The 15,261-nt window shown below is 40.5% G+C and overlaps 1 protein-coding gene across 9 annotated transcripts in view; it reads right to left on the bottom strand.

Annotated features, from left to right (window-relative positions):
• The window catches only part of Ryr2 (ryanodine receptor 2), a 596,457-nt gene that overhangs the window by 255,816 nt on the left and 325,380 nt on the right, over window positions 1-15,261 (bottom strand). For all 9 annotated transcript variants that reach the window (XM_036187934.1, XM_036187935.1, XM_036187936.1 and 6 more), the window contains 4 exons: window positions 9,666-9,784; window positions 8,187-8,320; window positions 5,983-6,224; window positions 394-586 (listed from right to left, as the gene is read on the bottom strand). In XM_036187934.1, coding sequence (XP_036043827.1) covers window positions 394-586; window positions 5,983-6,224; window positions 8,187-8,320; window positions 9,666-9,784 — 688 coding nt within the window. The remainder of the gene's footprint in view (window positions 1-393; window positions 587-5,982; window positions 6,225-8,186; window positions 8,321-9,665; window positions 9,785-15,261) is intronic.

Raw genomic sequence — 15,261 nt, 5'->3', positions numbered from 1 at the left:
AAAACAAAAACAGTTGGTAGGAATAAGAGAGTTTCTCCCATTAGGTAGATACACAAATATACTAATAGGTGACAGTATAGACAATTACTATGGCAGGTCACCATGGATTAAGATATTCTTTGTAGAATTTCATCCATTCTCTTTTATAAAACACCACAGTGAACTTGTAAGATTTCAGGATACTGAAAGGAGGGCCCCAGAGAATTCCACAGGGTGATAAAGAGATGGTAGGGCTCTTGGGTGGACCCCACCTCTCTTTCCAGGAACAGACAATACACATCTGGAAGTAGCTATCTCAGAGGGAAGTTCTGAGGTTGGTGAAGCAGGGGAGAGTCCTCTGTGAAAGTTGAGAAGTGAGAATAGAAACAAACCAAGCAACAAAGAGACACTAACTTTATTCCTGCAGAGAAACTGACAACTGGAAAGAACAGGCCATCGATGTTGAAGTTCTCAAACATTCCTTGAACTGGTTGTCCGTTAATTCGGAACGAGATGCTTGGGGCACTTAGATCTAAACAGCAACTGATAACATCATCAGTTCTCAACAAGTGCTGGTTGGGTGAGCTCACAGTTCGAGCGATACAACCTGTTGGGGGAAACAGCAAGTAAGGTGAAATTTAACACAGAGAATCACCCTCTGAGCCATAGGAAGAGTGATGGACCAAAGCATGAGGGAAGAATGCACTATGGCGGTTGATATCCACGGTCAACTGGGTAGGACTTGGAACCACCAAAGCGATAAGCCTCTGGGATTATCTAGACTATGTTGAAGTGGAAAGCCCCACCTTAAAGGTGGGCAGCATTATCCCCTGGGCTGCAGCCTCAAACTCCATAAAGCACAGAAAGAGAGCTGACATCAGCAATGGTACCCTTTGCTTCCTGGCTGTGCACACAATATCACCAGTTGCCTCCTGCTCCTGCTATCATGCTTTCCCCTACCACGATAGACTGTGTCGCCTAGAATTACAAGCCAAAATGAATGTTTCCTCACCAAAACTGTTTTTGAAAAGTATCTTGTCACAGTAACAAGACGTGACTAATATATGGACTGTGAGTCTCCAAAATAAATATCATGTGTTAGAACTCTTGCTCAAAAAGAAAGCAAACACTTTATTTTCCAGGAGCTAGATAGCTTGGCTGGAAAAGGGGCCTTGTCATGTCTAGAAATTTCTGCATGTATATGTATGTCACTGGATGCAGAAATGATCACAGAGAAAATATAACAATGTCAGAGGATACCTAGGAAAGCATCTAACTGCCAATAGCCCCTGCCATTTACCACATGACTTTTACAGCCCTTGGCAAATTACTTACCCTCTGAACCTTGACTCCTTTCTGGTTTTGTGTATATGTTATTATTTTGGGTTGTGTTTTGTTTTGTTTTTCAAGACAGGGTTTCTCTGTGTAGCCCTGGCTTCCTGGAATTTGCTCTGTAGATCAGGCTGGCCTCAAACTCAGAGATCCACCTGTCACTCTGCCTTCCAAATGCTAGGATTAAAGGCATGTGCCACCATGCCTGCCATTGATTTCTTTTGTTGTTGCTGTTGTTGTTGTTGCTGCTGCTGCTGTTGTTTTGGTTTTTTGAGACAGGGTTTCTCTATGTAGTTTTGGTGCCTGTCTTGGATCTTGCTCATGGCATTGATTTCTTATAAGCTGAACACTAAATAGTACCACCTTCTAGAATTAGTATGCTGAAAAAAGTAGTGAATTATTTAAAAGCAGCAGTCTCAGGCATAGTGTACAGTTGTTGCCCTTTCTCTTACTACCATCTTTGTTTCATAAATACAAAATAAAGTTGGGATACTGAAAGCAGGAACTATATCTGTTCTTGCAGCATATTGCTTACTGTGAAAGAATAAAAGGCCAATTTGCTTTTTTTTTATAGTAAAATTTACTTTACACATGGTTGTGGTTGGCTTCTTGGGTACAGCATGATACAATGAGAGACATGAAGTTATTTGATGAATGTCATACTTTTATCTGGACAACCAATGGTATCAGCCCACTCTTGATGACATCACAAGTCCTCAGCTAATTAGTCCCAAGGGGAATCCACTACACACAGCATATTAGACAAAAAGGGAGGTATGGGTTGCCTCAAAACATAGGCTGACAGGCACAAACATATACATAATTATAGCAAGGACTTCATACTTTGCCTTAAATTTTATTACATTACTTTTCATTTACTTATTATGTGTTTTTTATGGGTGCTATGTTTATTTGAATACGAATGGTCCCCATAGGCTCATATATTTGAGTGCTTAGTCAACAGGGAATGGCACTATTTAAAAAGAATTAGAGGATGTGGCCTTGTTGGAGAAAGTGTGTCACTGTGGTTGAGCTTTAAGGTTTTAAAATCTCACTCTATGCCCAGTGTCTCTCTCTCTCTGATTGCAGATCAGAATGTAGCTCTCAACTACTTCTCCAGCATCATGCCTGCCATGCCTGCTGCCATGCTTCCAGCCATGATGATTATAGACTAAACTTCTGAAACTGTAAGCCAGCCCCAGTTAAATGCTTTATTTTATAATAGTTCCCTTGGTCTTGGTGTCTTTTCACAGAAGTAGAACAGTGACTAAATATCTGTATATGTACACGTGTGCTCAGTCACACATGTGTACCATGATGTGTCTGTGGAGGTTAGAGGACAACTTGTCCATTCTCTCCTTCTATCATATGTATCCTGGGGACCAAACTCGGGTCTTCAGGATAGCTGCAAGTTTCTTTACCAACTAAGCCCTCTCTCCATCCCCCATGCTTTGTATAAACATACACACACACACACACACACACACACACACACACACACACATACACACACCTTTTTATGTCTAGCATACCAAGAGTTCTAAGCAAGAATACATTTAAAGCACTAGTGGCAGCCTGGTCTACAGAGTGAGTTCCAGGACAGGCTCCAAAGCTACACAGAGAAACCCTGTCTCAAAATACAAACAAAAAACCACAAAAAAGACCAAAGAACAATCACCAGTGACAGTCTCTACTTTCTAAAATATAGACAATGTTTTGATCTTATCAACACACAACTCTTTCAGCATCAGAATCATTATTAGGTACATCTTCTAGAACTCCTAGAACTCCCTGAATCTTATAAAAAGCAGCTTTAAAAACAAGAAGAAACAAAAACAGGACAGCAAAGCAGCTCCTGGGAAAAATGTTGATTTCCTTGCTAGTGTCAAAATCCAAAGTTAATAAGAATGTTTCTATTTTAGCCATGATACTAAAATTACACATTAACTACAATCCAATCTATTGTTCAGCTTTATTGACATTGCTGTGATGAAGCTAATGAAGAGCTAAGGGTTATCTATGTCCTCTTCTCTGGAAAGTCTGTAGTGCTCAGCTAACACAGAGTGAGTGAAGAACTCGAGGCCATGCTACACACAATATGGAAGCTTCATGATTACATCTCCAAGTAGAGGGGCCTCTCTTTGAATAGCCATTCCTGGATCATCCTTGTTTTCTGCTTGAGTCCAGCAGGTAGACTCAGAACCTTGGGTGATAAATCCACACTGATCTTTCCTGTGCTGCTCCACAGCACTCCTCTATACATTTTTACTTCAATTCTTTAAAAGTTCCCAGAATTTCACATTCTTGTCCTTGTCTGGGATGCCTCAATAACAATGGTGTAAATAGTTGAATTTGGGAGAATGAATGAAGATGTCATTCAAATCTTGATTTGGAGCCAAATCCCTGTTCCAAGGAATACTGGCCTCTAATTACACAATGTATAGTGGTAAAACCTATGTTCTCTCCTAGAAACTGCCAGTTTGATGCTTTCAATCCTACAACAACCATTAAAAAGAAAAATACAAGAGGAATGTTGCCTCAGTTAGTAAGAACATGATGCAGAACTTAGGCAAATTCTACCTACTTTACATTGGTCATTGTAAAGCATGTCATAGGCCCTAAATAGAATAAATGCAGCTTTTAACTACAGCCATAATATGACTTGTAGTTTCTCAGCACTTTAAAAGATGAACAAGGGGCCATGGAAATGGCTCAGTGTTGACAAAGGATTATGACACATTCATGAGGACACAAGTTCAGATCCCCAGAACACATACAAAAGACAGACATGTCTGTTATTCTAGCACACCTATGTTGAGATGGGAGAATCTTTGGAGTCTGTGGATTGTACACAGTAGTAAACAGATCCTGTCTCAAATTGAGTAGAAGAGAGACTGATACCAGAGGTGGTCCTCGGACCTCTACACACACACACACACACACACACACACACACACACACACACACCTCACACCAAGAAAAAGATTTGATAAGGTTAAAAAAAATAAGTTCTCTTGACAACAGAGTTTCAGAATAACTTTCTCCAGGAATTCTGTGACCTGCCATCTGTCCTATGGCACATCCATACACACATTATGCTCTGTCCTTATTTTTCTCTTTAGCATCTTCTCACTGAGGGATAAAGCACAAGTTTTAGTTGCATGGCATGAAGCTTTTCTAATGTGTCAAAAGGAAAAGTTGTAAGGTAATGTAAGATCAGAAGTAGTGAAGTTCCCAATAAAGCAATTCCAGGCTTTGCATCTGAGGAAACCTTTCCCCCAACCACTGCCTAAAAGGGAAACACTTTAACATGGCTCATTCATCCAGTGGAGGGCCCATTTCCCATGAGGCAATTCTTAGAAGTGAGGGTAATAGAGTTCAGGGCATTATAGATCAAATATGCCATAAATAGAACTTAGCCCAATGTTTGGCTAAGCGCTCTTTTCCTGTCCTTGGGACCACAGAAAATTACCATGGGAACAAGGAAGGCATTATGGCTCTGATCTGATTGGCTCATGCACTTACTTAGAGGGAGGCAATATAAATTATTTTGAAGCCCCTGACCACACATTCCAAGAGATAGATGAGCTGTCCAAAACATGGCATCCTCATGACATCTGAACTACTGCCACTGGATAAAGCAGGTCAAATTACTATTATTTTGTAGATTTAACTCTACAGAGTGCTTTGAGTTCATTAATCTCATTGCTATCAACTTTTGGACTTAATTCACTTAAATTTTTAAGCCTTTTTTCTAGAATTTATTAGGCCTCTACATTATTAGATGAATATCACTCACAACTAAGAGACAAAGTTCAGCTTTTATAATAACTTAAAGTAACTTTCTATGTTTTTCATACACTAAGTGTAAGATATGTCAAGGTCACCCCAGAACTGTCATATAAATGCAGCTTCATGAACTGCACATGCCTGCAACATCCAGGTGAACCCCAGCACCTGAAAACAATAATATAATGCAAAAATTATGCTATGTTACTATGCAAGAACTAAGCTTTGAAGTAAGCCAAATTATACTTATTTGTGATCTAGAGAAAGAAATACAAATTTTTAACATACAGCTTTTGCAATAGGTATTCAAATTACTACTGAGAATTTGGCAGCTGGTATCTTGATATATAGCTTTTTTTTTTTTTTTTTGAGCTGAAGATCGAACCCAGGGCCTCGTGCTTGCTAGGCAAGCGCTTTACCACTGAGCTAAATCTCCAACCCGATATATAGCTTTAAGAGTTCCACACCTGCCCATCCATGCCATGATTGCACTGGTCCCATGGTGCTTCCGTTTGACTGGCTTTTACATTAGCTCACTGGAATCTAAACCAGTCATTGTACTGTATGGTTTTTCTGATGAACATTAAATCTTTGAACATACCAAATAAAGTGATTCAGAAACACCTGAGAATCTTGCAGTTTGTTCATGCACTAGAATGTCATTATTAAACACACATTCACATGCTTTACAGTCCTTTGGAAATGTACTATATTGCAATTATTTTCTTTTTCTGTAGTAAAAAACTGCTTTTCGTTAAACTCTTGTACTCATCATCTGGGTGTTGAAGTTCTGAACAAGAAACATTCTCAGCTTGCAGAAAAGTAAAACAGGTCACAAGACCTCCATCTAGAAACTGTTTAAGGGAAAAGGACAATGCCTACCTGACCAGAGGTGAAGGCCATCGAACCCATAGGAGAAGAGGTCATCACCAACGCCATTGCCACCCCACTCTTCGCCCCCACCGGGGTACGGGGAATAGCCTTCAGTGGAAGCCCAGCCCACTCGTAGGTGAGTAGCCTCTGCTGTCACAAAGGGTTCTGTATGGTCCACCATGAGCTCGTAGTACCACTTCTTATACTGTGCAGACCCTTCGCTGACACCCAGGAAGATATTAGGTCTCATGCTTTTAGATAGAAAAAGACAAAGGAAGCTTCTGTTGGTTTCATTACTCATGATTCTAAATGTTATTCCTGATACTCTATCATGTACATGTGTGATAGTTGAAGCCGTCATTTTGACAGGCTCTAGAATCATTTAGGAGACCAACCTCTGGACACATCTCTAATCATGTTTCTAGATTCAGTCCACTGAGGTGGGCAGTATCATCCTGGTTGCTAAGGTTCTGGACTAAATAAAGATGAGATAGCAAGCTAAGAACCAACATTCATCTCTCTGCTTCCTGAATGCCCATGCAAACTGTCCATCCATCTTATGTGCCTATTGCCATGATTTGACACACCTGTACCTGCAAACTGCAAGCCAGAATAAATGTTTCCTCCCCATATTGCTTCAGTCAGGTATTCTGTCATGACAACAAGTAAGGTAACTGGTCCAACTTCCTAAACCTACATTTTAACAAATATCTCAGAATTACAAAACCACCACTGAAGTGATACCAAGGCAGACAGCACCCCTATTTCACCTTGAGTGTGCAACACCTGATGTTGGGTTTACTCAGCCAAGTCAATCCAGGGTCTAATAGGACTTTTTTCTTAACTGATCTTTTGAAAATTTCATATCATTAATCAAATGTAGATCATAAAATGAGACATGATTTGATATGACAGGACCACATAATAAATGGAGCTGCTATTAACCCAGGACATATGAATCTTCCTAACATAAGTGCCACATCACATGGGCTATGATATGGTCAACAGTAGCATGTGACAAATGAGGGCTGTTGTTGTCTGTCTACTCCTTCCTCGCCTTGAACAGAAGACTTTTTTGGCAAGTTTCATTTAAGTCCATGAATATAATATGAGTGGGCTTATATTCTCTAGTGATCCCAAGGAGGAGTGGCAGTGTCAGGAAGTACCACTCATTAACATCAGGGCTGACATACAAAAAAAGCCTATCACTCCTGTTCAAACAACACAACACAGGAAGCCTAGAGAGGTGGCTCAGTGGTTAAGAGCACTGGTTGCTCTTGCAGAGGACACTGGTTCAGTTCCCACAAGGTGGCTCACAATGGCCGATAATCTAGCTCCAGGGGATCTGATAGCCTCCTCTTGCCCCCCAGGTATGTATGTATTACACACACATACCATGCACTCAACCTCATAAATAAACAAATAAACAAATCTTTTAAAAGCTGCAGATCTCACACCACTTCTGTTTATGGAAGAATAAAGTGGCAGAAACTTATGGAAAGTCCTAGTTGTTCTACCACATAGAGCATATTGTTTTTCTGTTTATTGATTTTTTTTTTAATCTAGAGGGATAAGAAAGACAGCATAGTACTCCCTAGCTCAGCTTCTGCAGACAGACCCAAGGATTGCCCCAGTCCTGCCCTCATCATCTGCAAAAATTAGACAAGAGCAGTACTGAAGAAAGCTCACAATATACAGATAGCACAGGCCATGGGAAAATTGGAACAGTAGCACTAGGTGGCTTGGAGGTGACACTCATGGCCGTCAAATTCCCTAAAAGGCTGATCTGGTAGAAGATGCCATTTCATTAGCTCTTTAGTTTGAAATGTGTTAGACTTGGGCATTATCTTTTTTTTATCACAGGTAGTAAGCACATTCCTCAGGATATTGAAGAACAATGTGACTTCTTACAACTACCTACAGCTATATCCTTGCATATTACTGCAGCTACAGTCTGCGTCTAAAGACACCAGTGGCAATCTGTCCACACATGAAAGAGAACAGAAACTCTTACACATGTGTTTGCAGTAAGCCCATACTTTGCTCAGTTTATCTATTGTCATTTTATTAACCTTTCTACTATGTAGAAAACAATACTAGTTCAGTGGGGGAACACACACAAAACCTTAGTAAAACAAACAGACCTCCTGCTGGCTTCCCTAGAGAGAGAGCTCCTTGCAGTGGTGTGGATGACAACGTCCACAGGAACTTACCTACTGACATGATTCACAAGACGGGTCTGTAGTAAGAGATCTCGTCCTGGCAGAAGATTGTCGCAAATGAGATGCTGGTTAGAACGGACAGCAACTCCATGGCAAACACAGAGAGAGCACAACACATCCAGGACCTGGGGAGAGAGAGTACATCCAGCTGACTCTGACCTCATCAACAGCACTTTCCACAAGGCAAACACAGCCCCAACTGTGACTGATCCCATCATCTCTCCTCTCTCTCCCTCTGTCTCTCTAGCTCTCTGTTTCTCTCTCTGTCTCTCTCTCTCTGTCTCTGTCTCTCTGTGGTATGCATGCACGTGTACATACATGTGAACTCTCAGTCTCAGGCTTTCACAAGCACTGTATTATGTCTCACCCACAGCCTCTGCTCAGTCATTTTAACATGACAGTGTGTGTCCCAGTGATTCTCCATCTTTCTTCCACATACAAAGCAAGAACTGTTTGTACTCTCACAGTAATGATGACTTTATATGAAACAACCTTTTTTTTTTACTCCATGGTAACTAAGAATGAAAAACATTCATGAAAATTTAAACATCTTGAAATTATCTTCTGTTGGTATATCTCTTAGTTTATTAATTTATTTTAACTGATACATGAAGACAAAAACCATACTGATATATAGGTAATCAGGTGTGGTGATACATTGTGTACCCTAATAAAATTTACCTGAAGATCAGAGAACAGAACAAGCCAATAGATTAAACATAAAAGCCAGGCAGTGTTGGCACACACCTTTAATCTTAGCACTCGGGAGGCAGAGATCCATCTGGATCTCTGTGAGTTCAAAGCTACCCTGGAATGAGATTGACTCAGTCTAGGAGAGAAATAGAGCCAGGCAGTGGTGGCACACACCTTTAATCCCAGTACTAGGAAGCACACATGCCTTTAATCCGAGGAAGTGATGGCTGGGCGGGAAAAAGGTATATAAGGCGTGAGGAGACAGGAACTAAAGGCTTTTCAGCAGAACTGTCCCTTACAGCTATAGGCTTTTTTGGCTGGAGCCTTTTGGGTGAGGACTCAGGATTTCAGACAGAGGATTCGTGGAACTGGTGAGGTGAGACATGGCAGTGTCTTGTTCCTCTGTCTTGCTGATCTTTCAGCATTTACCCCAATATCTGGCTCTGGGTTTTTTATTAAAAGACCATTTAGCAATTCATGTTATAATCAGGTATGCTTAGATGCATACACATGTTGCCTGTTTTAAATCACTATATACATGCTAGATATTTTGACCTCTCAGTATTTCACTCCTTTTAGGCTTGTTGAACATTTATCCCATTTTTCTCACTGGTTTATACTTTCAGTAGACAATCACATACACACGGCTCAAAATTCATATCATTTCATTTTGGTTAAAAAAAAATCCTTTTTTTCTAGCCTTTTGCAATATATAGCCCACTCCCCACTATGTAATGATTCTAGAATTCACTCATGGAAATCAAACAGCTCACTTACCTTGTGGTTTCTTCCATGCTTGTCTAAAAGTGAGATGATGGATTTGATATGTCCTTCTTTGATGATATTCAGAGCTTCTGGGCTCTCCACTAACACACAGTGGAGGACCTCCAGAATGCCTACAGACAATGAAAGGGGGAAGAAGGTTGAGGCTTTGGGGAAGCTGTTCCTTTTTCTTTTTTTCATTCACCTGCACTTGATCTGTTTGACATGTAATTACTTGGTGCTCAATGTGTTTGCCACAGGGCACTGTGGGAAGCAACAGGTGGCATTTGTCAGAACAGACAGATATCCAAAGTCAACGGATCCCAGTGGAGATCGGTGTGGAGCTTAGCAGAGGAAGGTGACTGTACCTCCAGAACATAATAGAGAGCAGTGTGATAGGCTTGGGGGACTCAGCAAATGTATCCCCTTCCAGATATTCACAGAGAGGAGGGGGCAGAACTTCAGTACAGGCTTGAGTGGCAGGCACACCAGGGTGGGCCATTATGTGAGACAGGCACAGAAGGACAGTAGCTTAGGGCAGATTCTGAAGCTTTCTCGCATTAGAAACATAATCCTAAACCAGCAAGAGGGATAGGTGGGAAAAGGCACTAGAAGCCAAGCCTGACAACCTAAACTGGATCCCCAGAAAACAAAAACAAACAAACAAACAAACAAACAAAAAACCTCCTTTCATTAAAAAAAAAAAACAAAAGAAATAAACAAAATTGTACAGAAATGAAAAATATAAACTATAGCCATCACAAAAGTATAGTAAGCCTTTTTTCTTAAGGTTTATAAAAGAACAAAGGCAAAATGGGTTTCATTTTCAGAATGTTTAGTGTATACTTGAAAAGTTAGCTGAAAAGCATGTTCCTTTTTTCTTCTTTTGTACCATCATTGGGCCAGCAAAATGTCTCAAGCTGGTAAAGGTGCTTGCTGCCAATCCATTCGACCTGAGCATGATCCCCAGGAAGCACATGGCCAAAGTCTCAAGCTGTCCTCTGACCTCCACAAGTGTACTGTGGCATGCTTGACCACACATACACATGTGCACACATACAAACACAAACAAATGTAATTTCAACAATTAATAAAGAAATAAACTAGCCTCCTCTAACAACAACGATGTTGCCAGTCATCTGTAACCAAGAGACACAACATGCAGAGCACTGGCTCTCTCTCAGACTCTCCAAGAATTGCATAGGATTGAGAAGAAGCTTCTAAAATCCTGCTGTAAAATTCTTATGTGTCAAGTGGAATTCACCTTCTTAGCAAAAAGTCTTGCAATGTCAGGTTCACAGAAGAGGATGCAGATGTCATTCTCTCAAGTTCTTAGGACCTACACCTGACCCAAATTGTTGTCCTCTACAGATGAGGGCCATGGATGCTGACTTCTTCACTGTTTTAACCTGTTAAAATATCCATGTCACTGGGCAGTGGTGGCGCACTCGGGAGGCAGAGGCAGGCAGATCTTTGTTGAGTTCGAGGCCAGCCTGGGCTACAGAGTGAGTTCCAGAAAAGGCGCAAAGCTATACAGAGAAACCCTGTCTCAAAAAACAACAACAACAACAACAAAAAAAAAATCCATGTCTTCAATTTGATCCCCTTGGTCCATAAAAACCAACATGTGGACCAATGAAACTGAATTGAAGACATGGATATTTTAACAGGTTAACACACAGTGAAGAAGTCAGCATCCATGCCCCTCATCTGTAGAGGACAAGGATTTGGGTCCATGACTGGAAAAAGTACAGAGACAACTAGACAAACTAGTGGAAACACATGAACTGTGAACCAATAGCTAAAGAGCCCCCATGGTACTGGACTAAGCCCTCTGGATAAATGAAACAGTTGTTTAGTTTGAACTATTTAGGGGGACCCTAGGCAGTGGGATCAGGACCTGTCCCTCGTGCATGAGACAGCTTTTTGGAGCCTAGAGCCTATGGTGAGCCATGTTGCATAGCCTTGGTGCAGGGAAGAAGGGCTTGGACCTGCCTCAACTGAATATACCAGGCTCTGCTGACTCCCCATGAGAGACCTTGCTTTGGAGGAAGTGGGAATGGGGCATGGGTTGGGGGCAAAGGCTAGGGGGTGGGAGGAGGGAGGACAGGGGAATCTGTGGTTGGATTGTAAAATGAATAGAAAAATCTCTTAATTAAAAAAAGAAAATAATAAAATAAAATTTCCATTTCTATTCAATTTCTATAGTACCTCAAACCCTGGGGCTAATTTAGCTATTGTACAACAGCTTGATGATAACGAAAAAAAAAAAAAATCAAAGGAAACAGAAATTCAAGAAGCCAAGAATGGAGATATAGATGCTGACATCACTGTACCAAAGCTGCCCAATGCTGTCACCATCATCTAAATTACAACAATAAAATAAACTCGTCATCCTGATTCCAGTACAGAATGTGATGCCAATGGTGGGAAGGTACTTTTTTAGTAGATTTACCATGTTATCCTGTCTTTTATTTCTCTCCATTACTTATTACTACAGATCATATGGATACATAGTTTTATTAATATAGTTTTATGGTGCATTCCTAATGCATACATTTACTGACAGTGGCTGCTTCCCACTACAAATCAGAACTGAGAAACTGTACTAAAGACCTTAGGGCACCCTGGCTCTAAAATATATATCTGTATGCTATCACATGAGGTCATGAGGGCTGATTCTTTATGAATAGGCTGTGCCTTTACAGAGGAGGAAGGCTACAGGAGCATGTTTGTCCCTGACACCCGGGAAAGGAAGAGCTGCCATTGTGAGAGGAGATCCATACACCAACTCCAAAAGGCACTGTCCATGTGGTATTTTGAATCAGCCACACAGACTGAGGCATTAGCCTTTTACAGAAAAGTTAGGCAGCCTCTACTGCACACACACACACACACACACACACACACACACACACACACATACAAAAAAAAAATACCAAGCAACAGAAGACTGAGAACAGGTTCTCTTAGCAAACAAACAATGGCTCACAAAGCTCATAGCATGCTCACAACTGAACACATCAGGAAAGGCATATGGCTAGATCTGGATGTGAACAGCATATTCTACAAAAGAGAAGAGTGGTAATGTGAGAAGAAACCACTGACAGCAGAGTGGAGGCAAGGGCAGGAGAATCGTTAGAAGCTCATGGGTCAGCTTGACTTGTGTACACAGTGGTGCACAGTAAGGAAGACTATCTCCAACAAAGGTAGGAAGCAAGGACCAACATCCGAGATTGTCCTGTGATCTCCACATGCATGCCATGGCATGTGCACACTTGCTCTCTCTCTCTGCCTCTGTCTCTGTCTCTGTCTCTGTCTGTCTCTCTCTGTCTGTCTGTCTGTCTGTCTGTCGCTCTCTCTCTCTCTCACATACACACACACACATACACACATACACACACACACACACACACACACACACACACACACACACACACACTTATATATATATCATATATGTACCTAAAGATTAAAATAAGAAATGATTTGAGTTTCAGTATAAGATAAATGACTAATTTATTTTTAAGTCTTCTCCAAACAGAAAAGGGAAAAAAGAAAGAAACAGCATGGAATTTTTTTCCTTTTTGTTAACAAGGGCTAAATCATAAAAGCAAATGGAAGTTACCCTAAATAGGATTTTCATATCTTACCCAAATGGAAAGAAAAAAAATTGTATATCACATTAGTATTCAAATGTATAAAGTTTAAAAATCATGCCTGCAAGAGCTGTGGCTTCAAGCCTAACTGAGAAAATACATAATTACATATACTTAGAATTTTCAGAATGTTTTTGAGGCTAAAAAGGAAAATAAACTCATTATTTCTCAAACTCATGTGACATTGAGGAGGGAGAAAAGTTGAGAAGGTTAAGTTTGAAAATAGAACACAAATTGGCAAAATCAGGAGAGAGATGGAGACTGGAGCCAGCGCACAGTATTCTAATGCATACACAAAGTAACAAAACACAAAGCATCCGCAAAATCAATAAGCCAAGAAGAGAGACTGAGGGTTCAGGATTGGAAGGTGGGTGTGAATCCAGAGTTTCCCCGGGGTAAACTAACTGAGAGAGAGCACAAACACAGAGCAGTGCAACTATAATGAGTAAGTAGTTCAGCCTCATTAGGATTCTGATGGAAGCTCCCTTCAGTCAGAGGAGCCAGGATTTATGAAGGACAGAGAAACTACATTCGACAAAGGACAGTTAGGGAAAAGGAATGTCAGTTTCAAGACAGTTTATGATTTAAAGACCAGATGATCATATCAGAAATTTGATGCTATTCAAATTTTTATTAGTAAACATCGTTATGTCTCAAAAAAGATGACAGAGGCTGGAGATGTGGCTCAGTTAGTTGGTAGAGTGTTTGCTTAGCAGGCAGGAAGCCCTGGGTTTGATCCCCCAGCACTGCTTAAAACCAGGTGTGGTGGACACGCCTGTAATCTAGCACTAGGGAATTGGAGACTGCAAGATCAGAAGTTCAAGGTCATCCTCCACTACACAGTGAATTAAAGGCTTGCTTGGGTTACAGGAGACTGTCTCAAGGAACAGAGGCAACTTGAATCATAAACACTACAAGATGCCTACTACTATGCCATTTTTGACACTATGGTTATTAGTTTTAGTTATTTTTTTTCATTCATCAGTTTGTTACTGAGTCCATCCAGTGTGCCAATCTCTGTAAGCTCTTTGGTCTGAGCAAAATGAGGAGCAAAGACAACATTACTCCAGAGCTCATAGTGTTGACACAGATTCAGTCCTCCTCTGCTTTTCCTTGACCTCAAGCAAGTGACCTGTAAGTACTTGGCCTTGCCTTCTCCATCTTTGAATGGAGATCTGATAGGTAGGATGGCAGGAATTCAGTAAAGCAGAATGCTCAAGATGAGCTTCCCTTGCCTGGAACATCAGGACCAGAAGAGCTTTAGATTCAGAAGGTTTCTTCACTGTTGTTTTAGATTGGCATATACATAAAGATATATTTTCAGGGCCAGAGTCAATATCTAGACACAAAATTCCTTTATGATTCACAGATATTCCATATATATATATATATATATATTCCAAAAGTAATTTGATTTATTTTAATGTCTACTACACTTATTTATTTAATCATTTATGTATTTATTTACTGCATATATGAGTGGGCATGTACATCACAACATGTGTTGTGAACGTCAGAAGACAGCTTTGGGAGTTGGTTCTCTCTTACTATTTGGGTCCCAGGGGTGGAACTCATATCATCAGCCTCAGTAGCAAGTACTTCTACTTGCCTAGCCATGTTGCCAGCCTAAAGGCTATTTTATACAATGTTCTAAATAACTTTTCACATGAAATACTGACAACATGTCACAGATGAAAGGGTACAAGCCCTACTTCTACTAGACATTAAGTGTGCAAAACACTGCATTCTGGCTGTTACCCAATACATGAAGTCACTCATGTAACTTTCTATTTATGTCTTGTTGGTGACAAAAATAGAACCCAGGTGACCACCTGCCTTCTATTATTCTTTGCTTCTCACTGCTCTTTGAACCTTGAGTTGTATGTAAAATACTGTCCCACAATTGCCTATGTCAGATCAAGTTCTTAGTCCTGACAATTTCATATATTATC

The sequence above is a fragment of the Onychomys torridus genome, chromosome 5 (assembly GCF_903995425.1).
Source record: "Onychomys torridus chromosome 5, mOncTor1.1, whole genome shotgun sequence".
NCBI classification, from domain to species: Eukaryota; Metazoa; Chordata; class Mammalia; order Rodentia; family Cricetidae; genus Onychomys; species Onychomys torridus.
Note: the sequence above shows the minus strand (reverse complement) of the source record. Positions and strands in the feature narration are given on the sequence as shown.